The sequence below is a fragment of the Chelonus insularis genome, unplaced genomic scaffold (assembly GCF_013357705.1).
Source record: "Chelonus insularis isolate UGA/USDA-ARS -01 unplaced genomic scaffold, ASM1335770v1 contig_150_pilon, whole genome shotgun sequence".
In the NCBI taxonomy this organism is placed as follows: Eukaryota; Metazoa; Arthropoda; class Insecta; order Hymenoptera; family Braconidae; genus Chelonus; species Chelonus insularis.
Genome location: NW_023276392.1, coordinates 1,413,567 through 1,439,023, shown reverse-complemented (window position 1 = coordinate 1,439,023; position 25,457 = coordinate 1,413,567). Strand labels below are relative to the sequence as shown.

General features: G+C 30.8%; 6 protein-coding genes and 1 long non-coding RNA gene across 7 annotated transcripts; 5 read left to right on the top strand and 2 right to left on the bottom strand.

The window, feature by feature from the left end:
- Positions 1–799: 799 nt before the first annotated feature.
- Positions 800–7,349, top strand: LOC118063976 (predicted GPI-anchored protein 58). Its single transcript, XM_035078277.1, has 4 exons — positions 800–1,158; positions 4,022–4,342; positions 6,752–7,129; positions 7,207–7,349. Exons 1-4 carry the CDS (start codon positions 862–864, stop codon positions 7,279–7,281), a joined length of 1,071 nt encoding a protein of 356 aa, XP_034934168.1. The 5' UTR covers positions 800–861; the 3' UTR covers positions 7,282–7,349.
- On the top strand, positions 3,681–4,588 carry LOC118063853 (uncharacterized). Its single transcript, XM_035078038.1, has 2 exons — positions 3,681–3,781; positions 4,022–4,588. Exons 1-2 carry the CDS (start codon positions 3,770–3,772, stop codon positions 4,349–4,351), a joined length of 342 nt encoding a protein of 113 aa, XP_034933929.1. The 5' UTR covers positions 3,681–3,769; the 3' UTR covers positions 4,352–4,588.
- Positions 7,350–9,500: 2,151 nt separating the features above from the next.
- Positions 9,501–11,061, bottom strand: LOC118063874 (uncharacterized). Its single transcript, XR_004689990.1, has 3 exons — positions 10,475–11,061; positions 9,876–10,349; positions 9,501–9,639 (listed from the first exon to the last, which is right to left on the bottom strand). It is a non-coding gene; the product is annotated as an uncharacterized lncRNA (long non-coding RNA).
- On the top strand, positions 10,904–18,071 carry LOC118063873 (uncharacterized). The gene is made up of 9 exons (XM_035078073.1): positions 10,904–11,302; positions 11,500–11,607; positions 11,958–12,152; positions 13,206–13,388; positions 13,474–13,644; positions 13,738–14,925; positions 15,666–16,409; positions 16,913–17,442; positions 17,557–18,071. Exons 4-9 carry the CDS (start codon positions 13,212–13,214, stop codon positions 17,915–17,917), a joined length of 3,171 nt encoding a protein of 1,056 aa, XP_034933964.1. The 5' UTR covers positions 10,904–11,302; positions 11,500–11,607; positions 11,958–12,152; positions 13,206–13,211; the 3' UTR covers positions 17,918–18,071.
- A 439-nt stretch (positions 18,072–18,510) lies between these two features.
- On the top strand, positions 18,511–19,486 carry mRpS34 (mitochondrial ribosomal protein S34). The gene is made up of 3 exons (XM_035078042.1): positions 18,511–18,584; positions 18,704–18,924; positions 19,011–19,486. Exons 1-3 carry the CDS (start codon positions 18,515–18,517, stop codon positions 19,404–19,406), a joined length of 687 nt encoding a protein of 228 aa, XP_034933933.1. The 5' UTR covers positions 18,511–18,514; the 3' UTR covers positions 19,407–19,486.
- Positions 19,487–19,657: 171 nt separating this feature from the next.
- Positions 19,658–20,843, top strand: LOC118063975 (uncharacterized). Its single transcript, XM_035078276.1, has 4 exons — positions 19,658–19,692; positions 19,762–19,809; positions 19,887–20,474; positions 20,629–20,843. Exons 2-4 carry the CDS (start codon positions 19,791–19,793, stop codon positions 20,841–20,843), a joined length of 822 nt encoding a protein of 273 aa, XP_034934167.1. The 5' UTR covers positions 19,658–19,692; positions 19,762–19,790.
- A 151-nt stretch (positions 20,844–20,994) lies between these two features.
- LOC118063974 (uncharacterized) lies at positions 20,995–22,932 on the bottom strand. The gene is made up of 3 exons (XM_035078275.1): positions 22,115–22,932; positions 21,633–21,814; positions 20,995–21,527 (listed from the first exon to the last, which is right to left on the bottom strand). The coding sequence occupies exons 1-3, from the start codon at positions 22,858–22,860 to the stop codon at positions 20,995–20,997; spliced, it is 1,461 nt and encodes a 486-aa protein (XP_034934166.1). The 5' UTR covers positions 22,861–22,932.
- Between the last annotated feature and the right edge of the window lie 2,525 nt (positions 22,933–25,457).

Below are 25,457 nucleotides of genomic sequence, written 5' to 3'. Positions count from 1 at the left end.
AGCAATTTCTTAATAACTCGATATCCTTCTTTGATATCGTATTTCTTTGTAGAAATTTTTTATCAAGGAAAGCGGGTTACTGAATTAAAAGAAAAAAAAAATGAAAGTTGCACAAAAAGTGTAACAATCTTTTGTGTCATCTATTTGTAGTCATTTTAAGCTACTGAGCAAATAACTATACATGTTGTTATTCGATAATATTGATTATCTTCTTAATCCTTCTTTAACTTCAAAAAATCTGGGCTCTCATCAAAAGGGTGTGGCTTACAAGAGATACTTCCTGTTTCACGTACGTTATAGGGAACAAGTTTTTCAACTATATCAGGGCTTGAGACTTTTATTTAGATCACAAGATAGAAATAAATTGGTAAACATAATTATAAATGCAGAGTAGCCATTTATGGTAAGACATATACCAGTTAATATAGCCTTGACAGTGCCCTCATGTTATGGCAACGTGAATGTAAAAATAAAATATGTTTCCAAGTCATTATAAAATTAATACAAATGAAAATAAACTAATGAAACATAATATTTCTTTTAAATCAGCAATTTTGAAATATGATTTATTCATATTATTGTGTATTAAAATACAGCAAAGGCTACTGGCAATATAGCAGACAACAAAAAATAGAAATCGAGGGTCTAGAGTCCTTGGTAGTGCTTGCAACGTTGAAATAAACGAAAGTAGAATTCTTGAAAGCAGGATGGTAAAAGCAACTGGGCTAGGAAGTATTTGGTGATGGGAGAGGTCATATCATTCACGTCTGGGGTTGGTTTGTGAATAAAAGCAGCAACCAAACGCTCTAGAAGTATCATTCGATCTTCAGTCTCGAAGTAAGAATAAACTAAACAATCAACATGTACAAGTTCGCCGTACTTCTCGCTCTCTTCGCCTGTGCCATGGCTGCACCTGAACCTCAACCAGGTTTCGTCGCATCATCTGTGCCAGTTGCAACCAGCTACGCCAACACTGTCAAAATCTCTTCCTCCTACAAGGCTCCAGTCGTAGCTGCACCAGTTGCATACGCCGCTGCACCAGTCGTCGCACACGCACCAGTTTATGCCCATGCACCGATCGTCGCATCTGCACCAGTCTATGCCCACCACGCTGTTGCTGCTGCACCACTTGTTGCTCACTCACACGTATTCGTCAAATAAATCCATTTACTGTGATGACAGATCATCTGGCTTACGTACATCTCCAACACCTACAACAATAATAAGACTTCTTTTTTATTCAATCAACGTTCTTTTTCTAATTTATGTTTGTTCAAATCCGTACTGAATAATAAACATCATTCATTCAATAGAAATTTTTGATTTTTGTTTGACTTATCCTTTTCTACCACTCTAATTTAATAAATTTTAAATGTCTTCAAAACCTATTTCTTTGCTTTAATTAAATAAATATAAACAATAAAAATAACTATCAATATTCATTGATTAGACAGGAATTATATCACATAATGATAGAGTGATATTTTAAAATTTATTTTTAATTATTTTTTTATTAATAAAAAATTTTTTCAAATTAATAGAAACAATTATATATAAAAAGAATTATTGAAAGTACTTGAATATTAATATTTTACATTTAAATAATCAATGATTGAGATTTAAAAAAAATATTTCATATTCATAACTCTAAATATAAATCTGTAAAATTGGAGTTACTTGTTTTTTTAATGACAATTATTACAATAATAATATTAATTGATAGTTAGGAAGATATCTATTAAATACTTTGCTTCTTCTATCTCTAAAAATAGACTCTCTAAAGATAGATTGATATTCTAAAAATAAATTTCATCATAAAAAAATGTCAAATCATTCTGATAGCAATCTCCTAAAATTCTAGTATAACAGATACATTAAAAAACAATGGTTCTAATTGTTGGAAAAATATTGTTTTTTTTTCACTGAAACATTTCATCCTAGTGTTTAATTATTATTTAATATTAATGTAACAACTTTTTTTTGATAATAATCATTTGAAACAAATTTTCCATCATGACCTATCCAAATGAACATATGATATTTCGATTGATATATTAACCAATACTTTCAGTGCACAGTGAGTTGATTGACAGACAATTGTTAATTAATACAATACCATGTTGCAGCAACAGTAAAAAAGAATCTTCGCCTTGTCTTTTTTACTGTGTTATTCAAAGCTAGTACAAAGTTCACTCTCATGAGAAAGTACATAAAAGTGAACGTTTCCCGTTGTTAGTATGATGTCTCATGGTTTGAGAAAACATACTTTAAATTATACAATAAAATATATAAAACTTGGCCAATTGTTGCATTGCATGAAGTAAAAAGAGAATGTGGATTCACATAATCGAGTAAGACTTTGAAGGTAGAAAATTCTTGTCACGTTTTTGAGCTAAACAGAAAGACAGTGAGACTTATTATATAGTTGTTAGTATACTTAACATTCAATCGATGTGATTAGCTAGTCGACATGGTGACCGACTTGAACGTAATAGAATACGTCGATCGCTAGAACATTATTACACTTGAATGAAACCAATTCCCATCAGCTGGAGGTGAAAGTACTTTGACTCCTACAATACACCGTAACCTTCGTAAGGCACTTTCAAGGTCGACCTTACATTATTATTTTTTTACAAATTTTTCTCGTAGAAATGTCAAAAGGTCTTAGGAAATAATATTTTCATCATACACTAAAACCAACTAAATCATAGACTAATCCATCAAAATTAATTGATAGTTGTATGTATGAAGAAACATATATGTACATTGGTGCTGATGTAAGAAATGAGTCAATTTTACAACAGCTGATTACAGTGACTAATAAATTTTCATCTTATTTATCTCCTAAGTGATGAAATTTTCGCAATAATATATTATTTATTTAATTTAATTACAGTATTTGTTCCTTCCTATTAATGAATAGGTATTATCCTGATGCATATTTTTTAAAATATTATTTAATGTGAAGATTGAATGAGTTAAAACTCATTTAAAAAAATATTGCAATAAAAATAATATTTGCAATTCATACTTGAAATTTTTTTTAAAAATATTCCATTTATTTGTTTGATTAAAAATCTATAAAAAAACTTTAGTCATTCATCTATCGAATTTTCTTGCCTACTCTCTGTGAGAAATTTTAAAAACTTTTCTACTTTGTAATGGTAATATCAAAGTGGAAAATTAGTTTTTTGTATATATTCAATTTAAAATACATTACTTCTCTGTAAAGATAAGGCTTAAGGACTTTGAAAAGTTTGACAAAATGTTTAGAGACAGATTATTTGACGTGAAATAATTTGAAAACTATATAAAGGAGTCGTTAAACTTATGTCCTTGCTCCTTAGAATCAATGTAAATCTATCATCTTTATTATTTCGCTATTCATCATTACATTGACCTCGTGCAAATTTTAATCCTTTGTAAATGCTCGACATCGACTCTTACAGGAGTTTCAAGGACACCGTATAGATTTTCAACATGACAAATATATTCTTGACATACGGAAGGGATTGTGATTGGAAGATAAAAAGCTGTGAGAGTTGGAAGGTTTTGCTATCGTATGATTCTTTTCCTTATTCTCTATCTTTTTCTCAACCGCTCTCTCTCTCTTGCTCTCGGTCTCTTTTATGAAAAGATTCGAATGCATTTGAAGGTTTCTTTGATCAATAGAAGTGGACAAAGGTATATAAAGTGAACATCTGGGCTCAAATAGTCAGTCAGAAGGTTCTTGAGACCATAACAGACACATTGAAAATTTATCAAAATGTTCAAACTTGTAAGTTTCATTCATCATACTCCAGACAATGATTATTAATTAATCCATTATATAACTGAAGATTCTTTCATTTTTTTCTCTTTACATCTATTATACTTTTAACAACCGACTTGTATTGTTTTTATCCTGAAAACTTTTTTTCTTCTTAAAATGAAAACCACAATAACTATTAACATCTTGGATTCCTATTTATTGCAATGTTTTCTGTGGTGATCAATAAATTTTTGTTTTTTTTTGCAGTTCGTTTTCGCTGCTATCGTTGCTGTTGCAACTGCAACCCCAGGATACTTGACATCTCCATTGATCAGCACCTTGATTGGAGAAAAAACCATTGAATCCCATGGCAACTCTGTTGTCCATGCAAGTGCACCACTTGTTAAAACTGTTGCCGCTGCACCCATCATCGAAACTTATACACCAGTACACTATGCACCAGCAGCCAAAATCGTCTATGAAGCTCAACCTGCTCTTCTTGCTGAAAAAACCATCTCCAGCCATGGACAAAGCATTGTTCACAACTCTGCCCCTGTCATCTCCGCTGCTTATGCTGCACCAGTTACAGTCTGGTAGACATCCAATGGAAATAACTCTCCAATAGCCCGATTTAAATCTGCAAACAACAGCCATTAATAGCAATTTGTCATCTTTTGTTCATTAACTTGATTCAACAGTCTCACAGGTCTCTGAGAGGTTAATTGAGTTATAAATGTGTTTGTTAAAGAACCAGAACTGATTTATTCTTTGTTTGTAAAATATACATCAAAACCCTGTTTTTAATTCAATAAAATAATACACTTTACTGCCTAATTTCTGAATTTTATTTACTTCATTAATATTTAAGCATCCTTTTGAAATAAAATACAATAATTATGATTCAATAATTAAAGAATATTTTATATTTACGATGGAGAAGAATTTTCTTATGGTTGATAAGTTTATTGACTAAATAAGTAGCATTTATATAGCGTCAATAAATTTTATAAATCGCAAATATTAACAAAAAATGTATCTGACGCAGTTTGACAGTAAATACAATTTAACAAAGATTGCAAATAATGAAAATACGTCAGATACGTTTTCAATAGCTTCTTAAGAGAAGGATAAGTAAATCGATACGTTTTTGTTTACAGTTCACGAACTTTGCAATAAAAACTGTAGCAAGAAACTGATTTTTATGCAAAATAATGATAATTTATTATCATCTTAAAACATTTATGATACCATTGGCTTGTTGCTGCGGAGGATCAAAGAATTATAAGACAACTTGAGAGTTCATAAAAATTTCTCCCTTCCTTCCTTCCACGCACTTTTACTGAACTCAACGACCTCGACGATGAGGAAAAATATCGATGATATGTAAATACTTTGTTTTTGTTTTTGCCTCGTAAATTTTCTTTAATGAGAGGAGAACAATGCTCTTTAAAAGCCATCAAAATAATGATAATAATATCAACAGATCCTTAATGTAAATAGTCACACAAGTAACTGAAAAAAAAATATAAAATCATAAAGTCAGTGACGTTAATTGGAGGGAATATTCAAACATATTGAAAGCACAGGATATATTTACCGAACATAAAACTTTTGGTTGAGACGTATAGGTGATCAAGCCTTGAAGCTGAAGGACTCTTAATTTTTATTTTATTTTTATAACTTTATCCGTAGAAAGGAAGGGAAACCTTCAGCTTCTCTCCATATACTTTGTTTCTTCTTCCTTTTCTCCTTCTCTTTATCCTTTTCCTACCCGCGATCTGGATCTGAATCTATGTACTACTCTTAAGTATCCATAACAAGTAACATAGAACCTCAAGGTTCAGGTGAATGAACGCAACCACTAACGACATATGTTTTTGTTATATTTTTTATATTCATTTTCAAGTGATTTTTTTTCTTTTTACGCCATTTAATCAACTTTATATACTACAGATATTAGAGCATGTTTTTGTTAATAATCGATTCATGCTAATTTTTAAATATTCTTTTTAAACCATGATAACAATAATCATAAATCAAAGCTCAGGAGAAATAAATGAGTAATTAAGTTAATTGCTTCAAGAATCTAATGTGTAATTTATCAATGAAGTAGTTTCTAAAAACATTTAATTAATTGATAAATGAGATTTAAAAAATAATATTATTATTTATTTTTTTGATGCTGACTTGGCAAATGGAAATATCATGTATTAAAGGATACATCTTAAAACTCTTCCAAATGCTTCTTGAAGAATAGAACAAACTTAGGGTCATTTTATAGTACAGTGATATGTTGGTTATTCAGAGGCATAAATCAATGGGGTAATGGCCGATGGACAAAGTAGCCTTATAGGCCGACAACCTCTCGTATCTTGACTATCGGGAAGCGAGAGTACTAGTTTGTGTTTCTCTTATATACACTTATACGATACAGATAGGAATTTACTGGAAGCGATAGGAATTGCAGTCAGGGAAGCGTGTTTGCTATCAAGTTCCCTGGCCTCTTCTGCTGATGAGTCTGATATCAAAAGCATCTGTTTGCATATGTTTTCGTTGTAAAATTCTCTAATGATAAGACAATGAGACTTGATCTAGTACGTTATCAGTAATTTATTTCTTGACTTGAACTAATAAGTTTACCAGTAGAAATGAGGAAGGATTTTCTTGATGAAGATCCTGGAATGTACCTATGAGAGCCGGCCCTGCCAGGATTGCAACTGCATGTACTATGCTTGTATTGGACGAGACGAGTTTTTTTTATCAAGTACATGCTCTCGCCTCTATAAGTAGCTGGCACTGAGAATCCTAGCACAGAATAACGAAAGCTCTTCTGCAGCAAGTTCATTCACTTTCTTCACTCAACATGTTCAAATACGTGAGTATTATTCTAATACGATATTCTATTCCAGTGATTTTATTTAAATATTATCTAGTCATTTCTGATCAGTTTGAATAAATAAATAAATTTCATGTGCGATGATTTTATATTCATTTTAGATTGCTCTCGCCGTTTTGATTGGAGTTGCCACCAGTGCTCCAGCAGAAGATCTAAAATCTCATGCTGAGGCTGCGCCTCATGCGGCTCCAGCACCAGCTCACGAAACTTCCGCTCCAATTCCACAAGCTCCTGAAGCTGTTCAACATGAAATTAATGACCAACCACCTGCTCCTGCTAGTGCTGCTCCAATCCAAAGTGCTCCAATTCAACATGCTGCTGAGCCAGCTCCTCCAGCACCTGTTCCAACTCCAAAACAACTCTTCATCGCTGATCTTCCTCTTGTAAAGACTCCAGCTTCCACTGCCAAATTAACTCCAGTTGCTACTTCTTTCGTTGCTCCTGTTGCTTATGCTGCAGCACCACAAGTTTTAGCATCTGTAAGTACTTAAGTTTAAATTCTTAGCTTTGTTATTTGAATAATTGTTTAATTTATTCTTGTTATTGTGATTTTTAGTATCCTTATCCTGGACTTGCTGCTCTTCCTGCCAGCTACTCTATTGAACAACATGGTTATCATATTGTTTATTAAATAAAGGATTAGAAGATTCCTTTAATTTTTCAATAAAAGTCTGACTATGTAGTGGATTTTTCACTATCCACTTGATAAATCAGGATCAAAAAATTGATTGATCCTTTCTTTTCTTAGCCTGGAACTGATAATTTTAATTTCTTCTTTATGCATTGTTGCTCATATCATTCATTTATCATTTTCATGTAATGAAGTCATGCACATAAAAAATATGAATAATAAAAATAAAAAACATCAATAATATTTCTTGTGTTTGTTATTGTCATTTCCTCATAAGAATTAATTATAGTTTGACTAAAAGAGAAACCAAGTTTATGTATATTAAAACCTTGAAATTTTCCCATTGATATTCACTCTTTCAATAAAATTTGAGTCAATCATTGAGAAAGTAAGAATTCCAATTAGATTGAACAATAAATCAGAATAATATAAAATAAAAGATGTGTTTAGAAAAGCAGTAATAGAGAGAAAAAATTAATATCAGTACAGTTAATCGTGTATCAAAAAATTAATTCTTTATACTATTAGTGTCATTGGAACTTTAGTTTACTTCAGAAAAAAGTGAATATTCAGTGCTAATTCAAATATATTTTTTATTTAGTTTGTTAGGTAATATTGAAGATATCATAGCAAAAGGTCTTACACCTGATAATGTCAGAGGACATTAGACACTATTTTACTGAAGGAAGAAAAAGTTGACACATCTAACTCAATGAAAACATGATTGCAATCTATTTTCTAGTCAGAAAAATAATGCAAATCACTTTTAATAATCAATAAAGCAGCATAATATAATAACGAATAGTAATCATGAAGGTTTTGTATACCACAATAATGTTGTTAAATATTACAGGGTAACAGTACAACAATGAATATGATGAAATGCAGCATATCACAGCGGTACATGTGTAGAAAATAAGATCTCCATGGAGATCTGCAGAAGTATGAAGACAGAAAATAAATTTGAATACATTAGCGACAATTGAAGCTTGTAGTCAAAATGATGTCGGTAATGTTGTATCATTTATTGTCAGTCGAAAACTTATCTTCAGAGTAATCTTATTCTTCTGTTGATATGGCAGCATGAGAAATGATCAAATAAAACTCTACTATTCCAACGATAAACAATATCGGTTTGAAAAGTTTAAATTGTCAAAAGCAATCAATGCAGTCGAATAAATGACAATTTTACCATTTTTGAACTTCATGATTGATTTATCGAATAAACGATATTGTTATAGAATTTATTGACGTAATTGAGAAAAAAATTGCAAATAATTTGTATCAATAATAAATGATTTGCTTCTAATAATAAAGCAAATATAAATTTTATTATTTCAAGTTGTTCAAGTTCAATTTATTTCAGCAATGCTCATGAAAAACAGCATGCAGTAGTCAGACAAGCTATGGTGAAATCAGGTTTATTCTTTAATGCAAATCTCAATGAATTATCGTGCATCAACATATTTATCTTTTTAATGCTATTGCGTAGGTTTAGCCCCAATACACGTAAAGTGATATTTATTCAAAAAATATCATATGGTTATTTCTTGATGGTCTAAGAAATCTAAACATAGCCATTAAGTAAAACTTCAATTAAATACGCATGTTTTGTTTTTAAGACATAAAAACAATAGAAGTGGACAATGGTTGGTTACAGTGAGAGGGAAAGTCGAATCATCCGTATACTTTCTCGACTTTTTAGTACTCTTATCACATCTCTAGTTCAAATACATGTTGAGTGACTATACAAAGAATTGATATACTGTAATTAACTCTTTTAAGGCATTACGAAACATAATAAACAACCTAATTTCATTAAGGCTTCCCACGGAAAAGGAATAAAAATACCAATGAGATACTAAAATAAAATATTTACATATTTACTCATGTTTTCTATCAATATTCATTCAGTATTTAATTCTTTATTTAGCAATGGATAATATATTTTAAAGAATAAAATTAATTGTAAACATGGTTTGTAATTCTTAATGAAATTATTCATCAGAATAAAGTGTTCTGAAAGTGGTATCATAATAAGATTTATTGATCAAAGATGTTGCTAATTATGTCTGATAATATTACTCTAATTAAAATCGCCAATTATTCGAAATAGTGTAATGGGTTATTAAGAATAAAGATGCAAGATAATTATTGAGTGTAATCATCAGTATATGCTGTTTGGTATTTTTAATAATAATGCAAGTCATAAGATAGATAATATAAGAGGCTTATTATTTCTTCGTACTTACCTAAATCAGGTCAAGTCAGTCTTTTATAAAATCTGAAATGTAGAATTCCCCACTTGCAACAGCTAGGAAATCCCCTGTTAGGTAATCCAGTGGCGTTCCAGCAAAGCTATAGAATAATAAAAATTAATCGTAAACATAAGGTCATCAGCCATAGAATAAACAAAGATTTTTTTATATCTATTCAAAGATGCAATACTCATAAATAAGTATCTTCTAAAATTTTTTCTTTGCTTTTATGACAATTTTTTAAGTAATTTATGAAGCTGAGATTTCTATTAGTCTTTAGAAGACTTAATTTTATAAATAAATATTATTATTACTAAGAATTTTTTTTAAACTTACGTCAAACTCTTAATACATATTTTTATGATGGTTTTGGTAAACCGAACATCTTTAAGAACACTTTCTCCCGGATACATGTATGGTACAGTCTGCTCTGTGTAATATCAGCCAGCGATCCTTTATCTACCACTAGAAATTTGTATTTCTATTTTTCGCCCTTTCTATTGCTTAATACGATTACAAGATCCATTCACGTCATTGAATAAAGAAATAAAAGTGGTGATAATTAAAAAGTCATTACACTTGAACTAAAAAAAAAAAAATTGTTCATTTAGAAATTTTTTATTCTCAACGGTTTTTTTGAATTGTCTTGATTCAGTTACGATGTCAAGGTTGGCATCAGCTGAAGAACCAAACACAAGTAAAGAAGAAAGTTCACTCTCGCATCGAACAACTGACGTCAAGATATAATTTCGCTGGCATCGGAAGTAGTAATTCTCGTGGGCAGTCAATCTTGACTTATTCTTCTAGATCCTTTATTTTAAAAAAAAAAAAAATTTCAACTTTTGATAACAATTCAGTACAAATAAATCAAATTTAATTAACATGTAAATAAAAAAAGTAATAATTAAATTTATATTAAAAGAAACAAGACTTACTTTTATCAACAACAAAAAACATTAGACAGCCATCATGATTTTTGTTGAGTTCAAATACTTTCAATCTTTCTTTGTTGGTTGGAAATTTGATGAGAATATTGAAGCTTATTATTTTTGTAAATATTTTGAATTTTTTTACGGTGGAATACCTTCTTGATCCAACGGCTTCTTGATAATGAGTATCACAAAGTCAATAACCTCCAAAAATTGAGGTATGGAAATATTGTATAACAATTACAGAGGTCATCTTCTCCATCATTAATCCGACCATGACTCAGAAGAAGTAGCTGAAGGATTCATTTAATCCAACAACTAATGATTCTCTTTTCACAATCATTAATTCTGTCATATTTATTTTTATTTTATTTTCAATTTCATTATTTTCATCACTCACGGTGTTACTTTCGAGAGCGTTTTTTTAAGGCCTTTCTTTACTCTAATGACGCACGAACTTTTTCCCGCGTTCGGTAACCCGAGAAGAATAATTTATAAGCTGTTGGGTATAAACCATGATTTTTGTTAAGTAACGATTCATTGACGACAATCTTTATTACATAATTCTCTTCATGGTACCTAAAATTTAGTAATTTATCTTATGATCATCCCGCAAATGTGAACCATTGACGTCAATAATGATTGGATAATATAGTTTTTGGTATAATTGCGAAATGGCCACAAAAGAAGGAGGGTTATTTATGTTATCCGAGATGATCTTGGTGTCGAAATACTTGGCAGGATTGAGAAGTTCAAGTTCTAGGAATGTGTCCTGGATTGAGTAAAACTGTGCTAATAAAATTATTTATTTAATATTAAACAGATTAAAAAATGGTAAATAAATTTGCACATTAAATTTGGTTTTGAGGTTAAATGAATATGTTTACAGTAATTGAATTAATTTTCAAGCATCTACATTTTTTTTTTTGGAGTAAATAATGAAATAAAAACAAAAATTGCAAATGATTAAAAAATGTAAATTTGTTTACATAAATAACAACAGTTAATAAATCACGTATTCTTTATTTCAGAGATGATTTGCCATTTGCAATGTATTTTTTCACCATAAATTATTTCTCTTTATTAAGCATAATAGACGCTAAACAATAAAAATAATTGTGGAAGAGCTGCAGTTATTGGTGAGCATTACTTAAGACCTCTGTAGTTGTGCTGAATGCAAGGGAAAACCCCAGGTTAAATTCCGGTTGTTGATCTCATGATTTCTTCGTCGCTTTGCGAATAAAAAATAAATTTCCCTTTTACTTTTATTCTATATCTATATAATCTACGAATAATATTTTTATTCGACTTTATAAATAGTTAATATTTAAATTTATTAAATTAATTGGATGATTAAAAATGCCAATTTGAATGTCAAAACAATCAAAGATATATAAACATACTTCGTATGATGAATGTAATCAGATATGCTTGATGAACATTGTTAAAGAAAAGTACTTTCGGCTGACGAATGACTCATATTGTTCAGGTACCCCACCTTCAGAACCACCACATCCCCGCAGCATCCTGAATTCACGTATATAAGTTGGTGATCGTTCACAAAAGCTCAGAATAACAAGACGGTGTCCAGGAGAAAGTGTTTAGGGAGAAGAGAAACAGGCCTATATAAAGACACCAATCCAGTGCTCAAAAACTTAGTGTTGTGACAGTGATCGAACTGAAGGTAAGCAAAATTCAAGAAACAAAATATATTGGTCAAATTTATTAATTTAATTAGACAAATGATCAATAATGTTTAAACATTTCAATCAATTAATTAATTTAAAGTATTTTTAATAACAGTTCATCTTCAGAGAAAATTAGCAATATTTCAATTATTAATTTAACTTTATAAATTATATTTTTTATTTAATCACTTTTAGATTCTCGTTAAACTTAATTGAGTTGATTAATTGAAATTAAATAATAAATGAAATGAAATGTTCTATTAAAGGGAATTATAAATTCTAATTCGATAATAATAGTATACATTTCTTAATTGATTTGTCTAATGTAAATACTAATTTATTCGTTATACGTTCAAATTTTTTTATTATGTAACAACTTTCACTGTCGAAATATATCGAAAATATTTATTTCAATAATAAAGAGCACGAATTACACAGAGGTGTATGAAGAAGTCATGCAGCTCTTCGTCGTACCGGTCAAACGACTTTCTCCAACTTCCTCTCACTTTCGTTGGTGGTTGGATCAGAATATAAATAAGTTTATTGTCTTTTAATGTCTCATTATTCGCTTTATACAAATACTACATTGTTTTCATCGATTGGATTCTCAAAATAGTGTACTGAAGAAGTAGAACAGACATGAATGTAGTGAAAAAAACAATTAAAAGCAGATGATGTAGATATTTAAATGAAGAAACGAACATCAGTTTAAATAGCTAGAGAAAGGTGATATGCACTTTCTCAAGGATCAAAAAGATAGAAATTTGTATTCTTTTATTTTTAGACTAAGAGTTGTTAATTTACGTATGGATTTTAATTTATCGTTATCTGAAGAATAGAGAAAATAAATGGAAGACATGTGTTTAGGGTTTAGAGTAAACAAAGAAAGCATTGGTATGGAAAGTAGTATTTCCGGAGAATAAGTAGTACTTTCACATACTGAATTTTGTACTTTTTTTTATTCTCACAATAAGAATGAAACAATCAAACTAACAATTAAATTGTCATCTATAGAAATTATTATTAAATAGAATGATTTTATTTTGTAGGAAAAAATGTGGTTCATCTTTTTGATGGGTCTCTTGACCCAGGCACTTGCAACGCAAGTATCGTATCAACCGTCAGGTTCACTGTCCACTCCTGAAGAAGATAAAAATGACTGGACTTACACTCAACATAACTCCAATCCATCGAAATTTACTCTTCTTGATGCTAAGTCTACGGCATCTTCAGTAAGTAATCAAATTTATTTATATGGAAAATACTTGATATATTCTTTGTATCTGAGAAAATAATTAATAAATTTTATAATTACAGAATGATGATCTTATTGAGAGAATTTTTATATCCAATCGTGAAGGCCGTCATGTTGAAGGATATGATGAACTCTATGCTGATCCTGGTGTCAAAAATGCTCTTCAAGATACAAATGAAACAATCGCTCGAGCTTACATCAGGGACAAGCTTTGCGATCTTGGATTAATGAATGTAAGAAATAATCTCAAAAATATTTTTATTTCGTTTTTTAATTATTCAAATATAGAAGATTTGTGGAATGTTAACTTAATAAAATTGTTTTAGTGTGAAAATATCGAAGGAAGACGTCCATACTTCTCCCCTCATCATTATGATATTCATCCTCATGAAGTAATTTATGCTCAACCCGTGACAATTAAGCCAGTCGGCAGACCATTACCTGCAATTCCGGTCAAGAAACCTTTTGGTTATGGACCACCAAAGCCAGGACTTGGCTTATCTGGACCACCCTATGGACCTCCTGGACCCGTTTATGGTGCCCCAGGTCCCTTCTCTGGACCACCTCCTTATACTGGCCCAGCCACTTTTAATGGACCTTTCTCAACTTTTAAGAAACCTGGATCCTATATTGGTAGCAAACCTGTTTACGAAGAATCTCCATTTGATGGAGAATACGATTTTGGACCTGAAGATAAACGAGAATTCATTGAAAAGAAACAAGTTATTGTCCAGCCTGCTTCATCAGTTCAACAACACGTTCATCATCATTACCATCATTCTGATGGAAAACCTTCATCTGTGATTGTCGGAACCCCTGGAATCGCTGGACCGATCCTTAGCCCTAGCTCACTCGGTGGACTTGGTAATAATCATGGTTATGGATTAAGTGGTACTTATGCTAATTCATATGGAGAATTCAACGATTACAAAAAAGCTTTCAAAGTCAATTCTCCATCTGCTGGAAACAGTCTAGACCCAATTACTACTAGTGGTAGCTATGCTAACCGATATCCTTCTTACGAAAAACCAAAAAGAGATTCTTTCTTTACTCCAAAAGAAGGTGGAAAAATTTTAAACCCAGGTTTCGGTAATTCAGGAATTGGATCTAATAATTTCGGAAACAATTTCAATGTAGACTCTGGTAGCTTTGGATCTAATGGATTTGATAATGGACTATCCAATGGTTTTGATGATTGTATTTGCGTTCCTTATGATCAATGTATTGCTATCGATCATGCTGGACGTAAAGATGATTTGTTCCTTCCTATTGATCCCCGTAATATTGGAAAGAACATCGAAGCAGAGAGTGAAGAAGTAGTTGTTACTGATGGCAATGGAACAATGAGCATTATTAGAATACCTAAAGGAGTTAATATTACAGAAGAAGCACAGCATGTTGAAGAACAGAAGAATTTATCTAATACTGCAGAAAGTGATAAATTAACTAAGAGAAGTAAACGAGAAGCTAATCCTGAAGGAAAGAAAGATAGAAGCATTGATGACGCTCAAGGCGTAAGTTGATTTTTTAGATAATTCTTTACTTCTTATACTTGGCATGAAAAATTAACACTGGTATATATAATTTTCTTAACGTTTTTAAAATAAGAAGCAAAATTATCAAATGACAAAAATTATTCTGATATAATCTAATAATTATATAATTTAAAAAATAATATTATAAACATAATACAGTATTAAATCTTAAAAGAAATAATTAGATGAAAGATATGATTAATTAACTAATTATCACCTTATCTAAATTGCTATATAACACTTTAATTGCACGATTACTATCTAATCTCACAATCCAGGACCTCGGATCGTTTCCTCAGCAGACTTTCAATGCTTTACTTAGCCTTATTTTTTTTTATCTTTCCTACATTTTTCATAAGAATACGTTTAATATCGATTTTTCGTTATTACAAATACCTACATCCTTGCAATCTTACAAAGTTTTTTTTGTTTTAATTTTCACTTTTAATTTTTTGTCAATTTCTTCTTAATCAATGTTTGTTCAGATAAACACAAGTTATAAAACTTAAAAAATTTATTTAATGGAATAGATTTTACTTGACTGACGAATACAATTATAGAGCCACCAAGCCACCGTGAAGAGGTCCAAGAATAAAAAATATCAATAAAATCTAACAAGTAATCTAACAATTTAAAAAAATGTATATTAAAAAAATAATAGATTAAACTGACATTTATTTGGAGCTTGGATCTTTACAATGTGGCTTTGTGACTTTCAGCGACTGATCGGTAACTTTGACAAATCAAAATTGAACTTGAAACCTACTTGGGGTGTCAGCTTTGGTTTACCAAATAGCGGACCTTATCCAATCAATCCATATGGCGGGAATCCACTAGTAAATCCTTACTCAGGCTATGGAGGTGGTAGCAATGGTCTAAATCTTGGTATAGTCTCAGTAAATCCTCTTGTATCAGTCCAAGTATCGAAAGACGAATATGGAGACAAGGTTGTTAAACCGTTTGTTAATCTCCATGTAACACCAAATCAAGGATTCGTACATAAATTGGGTCATATTCTTGCTAATCAAAAGCAAGCTTTCCTTGGAAGTCTTCATGGAGGTCATGGAGGTCATTACCATGGAGGATATGCTCCAAATTATTATCCGCCTCACTATCATCAAAAACCTCAAAGTCATTACCACGACCATCATCATCATCATCATCACGGACAATTCCAACCTTCTTGGACTGGAAATAATTATGGACACTATGGCGAACATGGAAATCATTATGGAGAATATCCCAGTGGATATGGAGGCTATGGAGGATTTTCAAGAGATAATAATTATTATAGTGATGATGAAGACTATAACGATTTTTATAGAAGCTCTAAAACTGATGCTAATGAAGCAGGAAAACAAGAAGGTTTCCAACAAGGAAATACTGATGGTCCAAGAGAGGGAAAAGTTGCCTTTCGAAACAGAAAGAAACGTGAGGTGGATCAGGTGAAAAAAATCGAAGAGGTAAGAAAAGGTTTTTAAGGACTCTAGGATGAAGAACTTCCCTTATTTTAGAAGAAGAATTACGTCGGAGATTCCAGACTGATTTAATTATATTGATTACTGAGGAGTATTAAAAATACATCAAAATGACTAGACCATAATTACCATTATTCGCTTTATTTTATTATTTTTTAAGCTTATTGCACGTGATAAAACTTTTAAGGCTACTTTTAAAAGCCCAGATAGCTTCATGTATCTTACCTTGTAGTATTTAAACATTTTAATTTTTACCTTATCGATTTATAACTCTCCTTGAAGTTCTTTAATTCCCTTACTCGCTTGGAATATTCTGACTGAACGCTACTGATTTTAGTAAAAGAAATAATCGGGGTTCTTATAATTGATTGTAATATATAATTTTTAAAATGCTGGACTGGTGTAAATGAGCATCTGGAATTATGATATTAATTTAATCCAATAATTTCTAACTTGAAAAGAAATTGAAATATTAATTTTTTCTTCAGAGACGATTTGGTAGACCACCTGTTTGTGGACCAAGACATGTTTGCTGTCGTAAGAATCAAATACGCCAAGATCTTCATCGTCCTAACTTTGGTCAATGTGGAGTTAGGAATAGCCAGGGAATAAATGGACGTATCAAGACTCCATCTTTCATTGATGGAGATTCAGAGTTTGGTGAATACCCTTGGCAAGTTGCAATCTTAAAGAAAGACCCTGCAGAGAGTGTTTACGTTTGTGGTGGAACGCTGATCTCTCCAAGACATATTTTGACTGCTGCTCACTGCGTCAAGACTCACAGTAGCTATGACTTGAGAGCTCGTTTAGGTGAATGGGATGTTAATCATGATGTTGAGTTCTATCCTTATATTGAACGAGATATTGTCAGTGTAACGGTTCACCCTGAGTTCTATGCTGGTACTTTGTACAATGACATCGCTATTTTAAAGCTTGATCATGATGTTGATTTTGAGAAGAATCCTCACATTAGTCCAGCCTGTCTCCCAGATAAACACGATGACTTCACAGGATCCAGGTGAGAATGATTTGTTAATTATTATTTAAATTATTTTATAATGACTGTATTGACTTTTTTATGTATTAAAAGAACAATCAAAAAATCATTTTCAATTTTTTAATCATTCTCTAGATGTTGGACCACTGGTTGGGGAAAAGATGCCTTTGGAGATTTCGGAAAATACCAGAATATATTGAAAGAAGTTGATGTACCAGTAGTTAGCAATTCTATTTGCGAACATCAGATGAGAAGAACTAGATTAGGACCAAGTTTTAATCTTCATCCAGGATTTATGTGTGCTGGAGGAGAAGATGGAAAAGATGCTTGTAAAGGAGATGGAGGTGGTCCAATGATCTGTGAACGTAATGGCCATTGGCAGGTGGCTGGTGTTGTCTCGTGGGGAATCGGTTGTGGTCAGCCTGGAGTTCCTGGAGTATATGCCCGTGTTTCCTACTACCTCGACTGGATTCGCCAGGTTACTGGACAGTATTAAGAAATAACTTGAATATTCCATTCTGGCCTTAAATTACACTGATGACATGTTACTATTTATTCATCAACTAATTAATGTGGATTTGCGAGAGCAAATTATTTATTAAATATAGTATGTGAGCATACTTATTTAAGTTATAATAACTTATATTGTATATAAACACTTTTTTAAACTATTTTATATTGTAATATTAATACTAACTTAATGAATTATTATTGTATTTAAATATTCTGTCGAAAGATAGATCTCAATAAACATTATTCTAAATATATTTGTTTTTTTAAATACTATCATAATTACGTAATTATAACAGTTAACTGTTATAAACCTGCTTCTATTTTCATTATTAATTTCAATTTTTATTTTTCATTAATTTAAATATCTATTCATAATCTTTTTCTTGAACATAGGGGTATTTTTTGAGGACAGGTTGTAGAACAAGTCTTCTTTTTTACAGAAGAATATTTACTTGTTCAGGATTACGAAAGAGTTGGTTTACTAGCAAACGGTATTGAGGAATACCAGACCATGGAGTCAATTGTTATGAGTTTTCTTTACTTCAACTCTTTTAATTTTCAAAGGAATCCCGCGTTTTATATGACACGCATGCGGTCTAAAGCACGTTGGCGCATATGTGCACATAACCTACTCCACCATCTAATAAAACGTTTGTTGTTATAATTAATATTTCTAATTTTCTTAGTTTTTTGTGAAATAATATCAAGTTTTTTATTCATAATCATAACATCATAGAAGTGATTTATTTATTATTTGTTTAATTTTCAGAAAGTGTCATGACAGCTTATAAATACGTTGGTAGAAAAACTCCTTTCAAAGGAAAACCTTTATGGGAAATTATTGGAAACCTGAAAAATTATGGAGTAGGAAGATTAATATTTAGAAATCAATTTCAAAGGTACGATGAAGTATGTTTTTATAAAATTTTAAAAGCTGCTGCATGGCCAAATCCAGTTTACCAAATTAGACCAGAATTTGTGAATTTCTTGGTAAGTCAATTTTGAAAGAACTTTAACTTTTTATAATGTTTTTAAATTTATCAAACGATAATATTTAATTGTTTGGAATTTTTCAGTTTCCAAGACGATGTATAGTTCTGGTAGAGGAATATTTCAGAGGCGTGAAAAATAATGAAATAGTTCAGTTATATCATGAAACATACAAAGATGACTTCCATTTAATACCAAAAGATGAAGAATATAAATATTTTGAAAGAGTTAAACCAAGGGAAGAAAGAATTCTACCTAAAACTATGGAATTACCTCCTCTCATGAAGATAGTTATGGAAAGACAATTCAAAGCTAAAGGTGTTGATGGACCACTTGATATGGAAGTTGTTTATAATTTTACAAGAGCTGGAACCAAACCTTATCGAATTGCTAAAGATGGTGAAACACCAAATGTAAAATTAAGTATTAGTCTTGGAAAACCGGCTTCTCCAAATCTTTACGCTAATGTAAAACCAATTTAAACATCTAGGTATTAATTAACTTGTAATATATTTAATAAATAACATTTGTTTAATAAATTCATGATTAGTGTTTATTGAAATTGACGAATACATCTAATAAGTATCTCTTTTCTGTTACTTGACAGTGTAAAAAATGTTAGTCTTAATTATAAAAAGAATTCATTTAGATATTTAGATGATTGACGTGAACATATTATTCAATTTGAAAAAATCCACGGAGAACGATTTTCTTTTCTTTTATTTAGGATTGACGGATTTAAAGTTATGTAAATAGCAAAAATTACTGGTATAATTTTTGATAAATATATTAATATATATTAATTAAATTATTTTTAATTAACTTTCATCATGTTAGCTCATCAATGTTCACCACATTGTTCAAAAATGACAGAACGTCGAAATGGTAAAGCTAAAATTATTTTTTAACTCAAAATTTATGCTTATTTAATTCATTATACTTCAAAAGTACATTAATTTTAGCATACGAAGAAAAATTAGCAAAAAAAAAACGTGTAAAAAAGAAAACTTTTGAAACTGATGATGACATTGCTACAAGTGCTCTAATAAGCAAATCATCACAAGAACATCTTAGTATAGATCTGTCTGATTTATCAAATGAAACTGAATATCTAAGTGTCCCTTTAGGTGATAGCTCTTCAAAAGATGTCAAAGAACATCTTAAAAGACGTGTTGATCGTGCTGACAGAATAGAAAAATCTCATAAAAAATATCAACAAGAATCTCATAGAAGACCTCGAACACCTACAGCGAGAAGAATCAGTATGGATAGTGTAGAGTCAACTGATGAAATAACTTCACGCGACGTTTCATCTTCTCCACATCGTTCACCACGCCAAGGGAAAAAATTTGATGAACCAAAGAAGAGTGATCGATCATGTGAAAATGAAGAATGTTCAGGAAAACCTAAACGTCAAAGATCTCCTTCCTATTTAAGTGAAATTTCATCATCAGATCCTTCTTGTCCAGAACTTTGCGAATTAGATGAATTGAAAATTCCAGAGCCTAAACAACGGTGTGAATCTTCTTGTCCTTCTCAAATTATAGAAGGTAAGTAGGAAATAGATGTATTCATCAAATTTAATTATTAACTGCTTCATTTTATTGAATTAAAAGTTATAGATAGTTAAACTAAGACCATTAAAATAATTTATTCACAGTTAATTATGGTATTTAATTAATTATCGAATACTGTAAATGCTAGATGAACAAAGAGAAATGGATCAAGCAGAAGTCGATAGATTCGTGTTATATGGAGGATTAAGATATTTCGATGACCTTTGTCATTGTTCTCTCAAATGTCTTTTAATCCAAATTTTTGGAGACAAATTTGTACAAAAAACAGCATCTTCAGCATTTTTTTTTGCAATGGGTATGAAACTTTGCTATGAACTAGATTCTTGGTTTATTCCATTTTAAATAAAAAAATTAACATTAAAAACCTTATTTAGTATTAAATTTTTTAAATGATTTTCTCAACATTTTATCTGATTATTCGAATTTTATTTATACATACAATTCACAGCATTGATTAAACTTATTAAAATATAATAATTTTTTAAAAATATGCTCAATAAGGAACTCTAATGCTTTTCATTTGCTTATAAACAGTTTTTATCATACAAAGCAAAGCAATGATGGATATAAGAATAAAGATAGATAGAACATATGGAATAATTAGATGATTATCTACGGAATTTTTTAAATTAATTTCTGGCTTAGGTAAAGTTACTCTGAAAGAAATATCATCAAGCCAATCGAAAGTTTGATTATTTAGGTTTATTGAGTTATTTAAACTCCTGCTTTTTCGTGAATGGCCTCCAGGACAATTTAAAACACAGTCATTACCGTCTAAACATCCTGTGACTTTAACATTCATTATCATCTCATCAGTTTCTTTCATATTATCAAACATGAAAGCCTGGAATATCAAATAACTCTCCAGAGGATTAACCCGATATTGTTCTCGAGAACAAACCTCTCGAATATCTGGATTGAGACATCCATTCGAATTTAATATCCACACACTATTCATGACCTTTTTTTGCCTGCTATTTTCAATGTAGTGAACAGTTACATCGCTTATTCTTGAATATCTCCAACCTTGCAAAAAAAATTTGCATTACTTATGATGGTAAATAAGATTTGTTAAAGATATATGTTAACAATACTCGTTGTTTCATATCAATAGAGATATAAACCACTTACCGTCACCTTCACGAACTGCTGCACGCAGTAAAATTTCCTCTCCAAGAATTACCGTTCCACCTGGCTGGATTTTTGTATCGAACAAGTGCTCAGAGCCTAGAGTTTTTCGGTACAAACCCACTTCTGTTTCAAAAACGTTGTTATGTCCACCTGTGGCTATTCTTGGAGCCATTCTAGCTAACCTGAAGTTTAAATAAATATTTATTCATTTAGAAATTTTTATTTGTAATATTATTGATTAAATATATCATAATAGTATTCTGAAAGTATCTTATTAAAATAAAATAATTAATTTTATGAAATCAATAATTTTATCGACAATTTGTAATTTTTCTTGTCTTAAATTATTTATGTTTAATTGATTTTTATCTTTACAATATCCATACACCTGACATTATTTATTATCATGTGTTTGTTTCTTTTTAATAATTCAATGTTGACATGAAAAAAATTAAATATGATTAACATAAATTTACTCATACGTGTCAATAGGTTTGATATTAATCCTTTTCGTATGAGAAGTTGTTCTTTCTTGAATCCGACATCGTAATATCACTTTAACATCTCCATTAAGTCTAAGTCCAGAGACACTTGGAAATCTGATGTTCAAGCAATAAAATTTACCAGCTTCTGTTGAACAATCTTGTACTCCACAATTCCAGAAGAGTTCATTACTAAAATCAAGTTTATATTCATCATTAACTTTAACCACTTTACATGAATCACTACCAGCGCCTTCAACAACAGGAAAATCTGATAACTTGGGTGGAGTAATGGAAGCTCTAAAAAATATCTCTTCATCATTTCTGCAGGCCATAGAATTGATCTTGATAAATCTAGACATCTCTGAGCCATCACCCTCGAGAGTTCCACTTGTTTTAACACTCGGTTGCTTTGGAGGAGTAAGATAACGAAATTCACTAGCAAAAGGAGTCTTTAATGCAACACTTGAAGGAAGAATATTTATTGGAGTTAGTAGAGGTTGAAAAAATGAACTTCTCACTCGATTGTCGATCACTTCTGGTAGCACAAAGTCTGGTTCAGTTGGAGGTGATGGAGGTAAATATAAATGTCTTGCAACAATTCTATTATCATTAGATTGGGTAGAAAAATTAAATATCTCTGTTCGTTGGTTATTTGAAGGTTCGAAAAAACTATTTTTAAGTTTGGCTCCATTGGATCCCAATATTGTCATCAGAATGAGTTGAATGAATGTAAGTAGATTCATTTTTTTCCTCTAAGGACTTATTTTGAACACTTTACGAAGCACGACTGATTCAATAATCGAATGTTGAATGGTTTTTAAAGGCTTGAGTTATTAGTAACTCTCACATGTGTATTGTGGTCTCATGCTGGAGAGATCTGCTGTCATTGTTTTCGATTAAAGACATACAGAACACCAGCGATGTCCATTATTAAGTACGTGGCTCCGTGATTTGGGCGACGATCAGATACTTAGCATAAAACATCGGTCTTATCCTCAATTTAAAAACTTGCTGCCATTAGCGACGAGCGATAACACCTTTTCAACTCTCTACTCAATAACATGATTGGTCTGGTTTTATGATTAATTTGGGTTAAAGGGTCTTATGGCATTGAAAATCATCGTTGTGACTGAATTGTATGTGTCTAGATTATTGCCTTTTGGCATTATTTCTTTTCTTTGTTTACAATCCTTGGATATTCTTCCCTCATTTTTATTTTATTGATTAACTTTACTGCTACGCAGACACGAGAAATAATTTTTTTTATGATGAATATTTTTTTTTCAGTTTTCAGAATCTTTGTTGAATAATCATTTGATAATTTTTTGATCTTGAAAATTACGTCAAAAAAGTATGTAATGGTACAAAAAAAATTTTCAATTCAATGAAGCTTGAAACATTCGAGAAGATTCTAGTAATTTGGGTTGTTTATTCGACCTGCAATCCGTCAAACAATGAATGATATGCTTCACAAAGAAGACTTCACCTAAATAGTGCAGTATGTCATCTAACTGCAAAAATGATTTTAAAGTTTAGAGTTGGAATAATTTTATGATAAATCGTCGGACAATTACTAAACATTATACGAACATTTCAAGCGATATTTTAAAATGTCGGATATCTTTTCGATCCAAGTGTGTTTACTACGAGAGCAACTGGAAGAACAAGTGGGTTAAAGACATCCTTGAGGGTCCTAAGTGTCGTAAAAACCAACGGAATTTTGTCAAAGCCAAACGGAGCATAAAATTTATTTCTTCATCGTCATTTTCACATATTTATTGTTTTTTTTTAGATATTCTATTTATTAATTTCTTAAAAATTCATGAATGAAAATACTTTAAAAGGCATTCACACCTGTAGAAATGCATGGTTTATATCCTCATCCTCCTCGACAGTCAATCCTTGAAGCATTACAGCTTTTTGTTGCAAAATATACTTATATGTGTGGTTTGAAAACTTCTCAACTCTAATGCGATTGTATTTAGAAAAAAAAGCAAAACCATTTGCACTTTACTACAAAAGGCATAAAGAAGTTATTCTCGTTAGCTGGAATCTTTCTACTTCTTGCCTTCTTCCGACTATATTATAGTAATCATCCACAGCATACTTAATTTATTTTTTAACACTAGACTTATTGCAGTCTAATAACTCGTCTGAAAATTTATATTAGGTAATTAATAATGATGCATAATATTATAATATACGTTATTAACCGTAAGATTATTTCATAGTGAATAAATAATTAATTATTTTATCAATTTATTCATTAATCTGTTGGATCAATTTATTTCTATAGAATTATAATATTACATTATAATAACAAGTCAACAAAAAATTGTTACTCACCAAAAACAATGACACTTCTGGAACATACGGGATAATAATCCATTGTTTTCGCATTCATACATGATGATATTTAACTTTAAAAAAATAATCCATCAACTCTTATTTTTATTATGACTTCATGAATGTCATGGTTCCGCTTTTGGCACAATTAAGGCCAGACTCAGTGGAACATCGAGATAAAGCTCTTATTTAAAAACAAAATTCTCTTCAAGATAAGTGACTTGATCTGCACTCTATGGATTATTTATGAATATGCTGTCTACTTTGCGGGTAATGCATCAAGCAAGTTTTCTTCATCACCTTAAGCCTACTCTCCAACCTCATATGTCATCATTTCTCTTCTGGATCCTATAAAAGATAACATGAATTGAATTAAACATAGTACTTCTACTTCAAGGAAGCTTTTAATGCTCAGATTTCAATGGCAATTAATGAAATAGATTTAAAAGTTCTTAATGATGTTAATGATAATCAAATTGATGATTATGAAATATTCTAGCGGGGAAAAAAAGCTGTTAACAGCAGCCATGGCCCGTAACAAAAACTGCTTTAGACATCGGTCAGCACGCGCCAGCTCTAACGGATAATTATATCTTTAATCTTGCCTCGTGCCAGTATAAAAAGTCACTAGAATATGCCTTAAAAGCAAAGCATCGAGCTGGAAATACGTAAATCCAATTCTTAAGTATCTAGGAAAAATAAAACTCAATAATTATCTCCAATGAATAAAGGAAAAAAGCATGTTCATCGAAACGCTCCCTTGCCTCGTCGGAACGTCCAGGGATCAGCCTGGATAACAGTAAATCCCTGCTAGCCAAAGTCACAATCCATGACTGGGTGGTGACGCGTCGATAGTTGAATTAAAAATTCATTCATTTGATATGATATATAAATAAATAATGATTCATATTACAGACTTATTGCTAATCAAAAGTATAATGGCTTTGGGTGGTCTTTGTTGGTTAAACCTTTTAACAATTTTATGGTTGTTTTA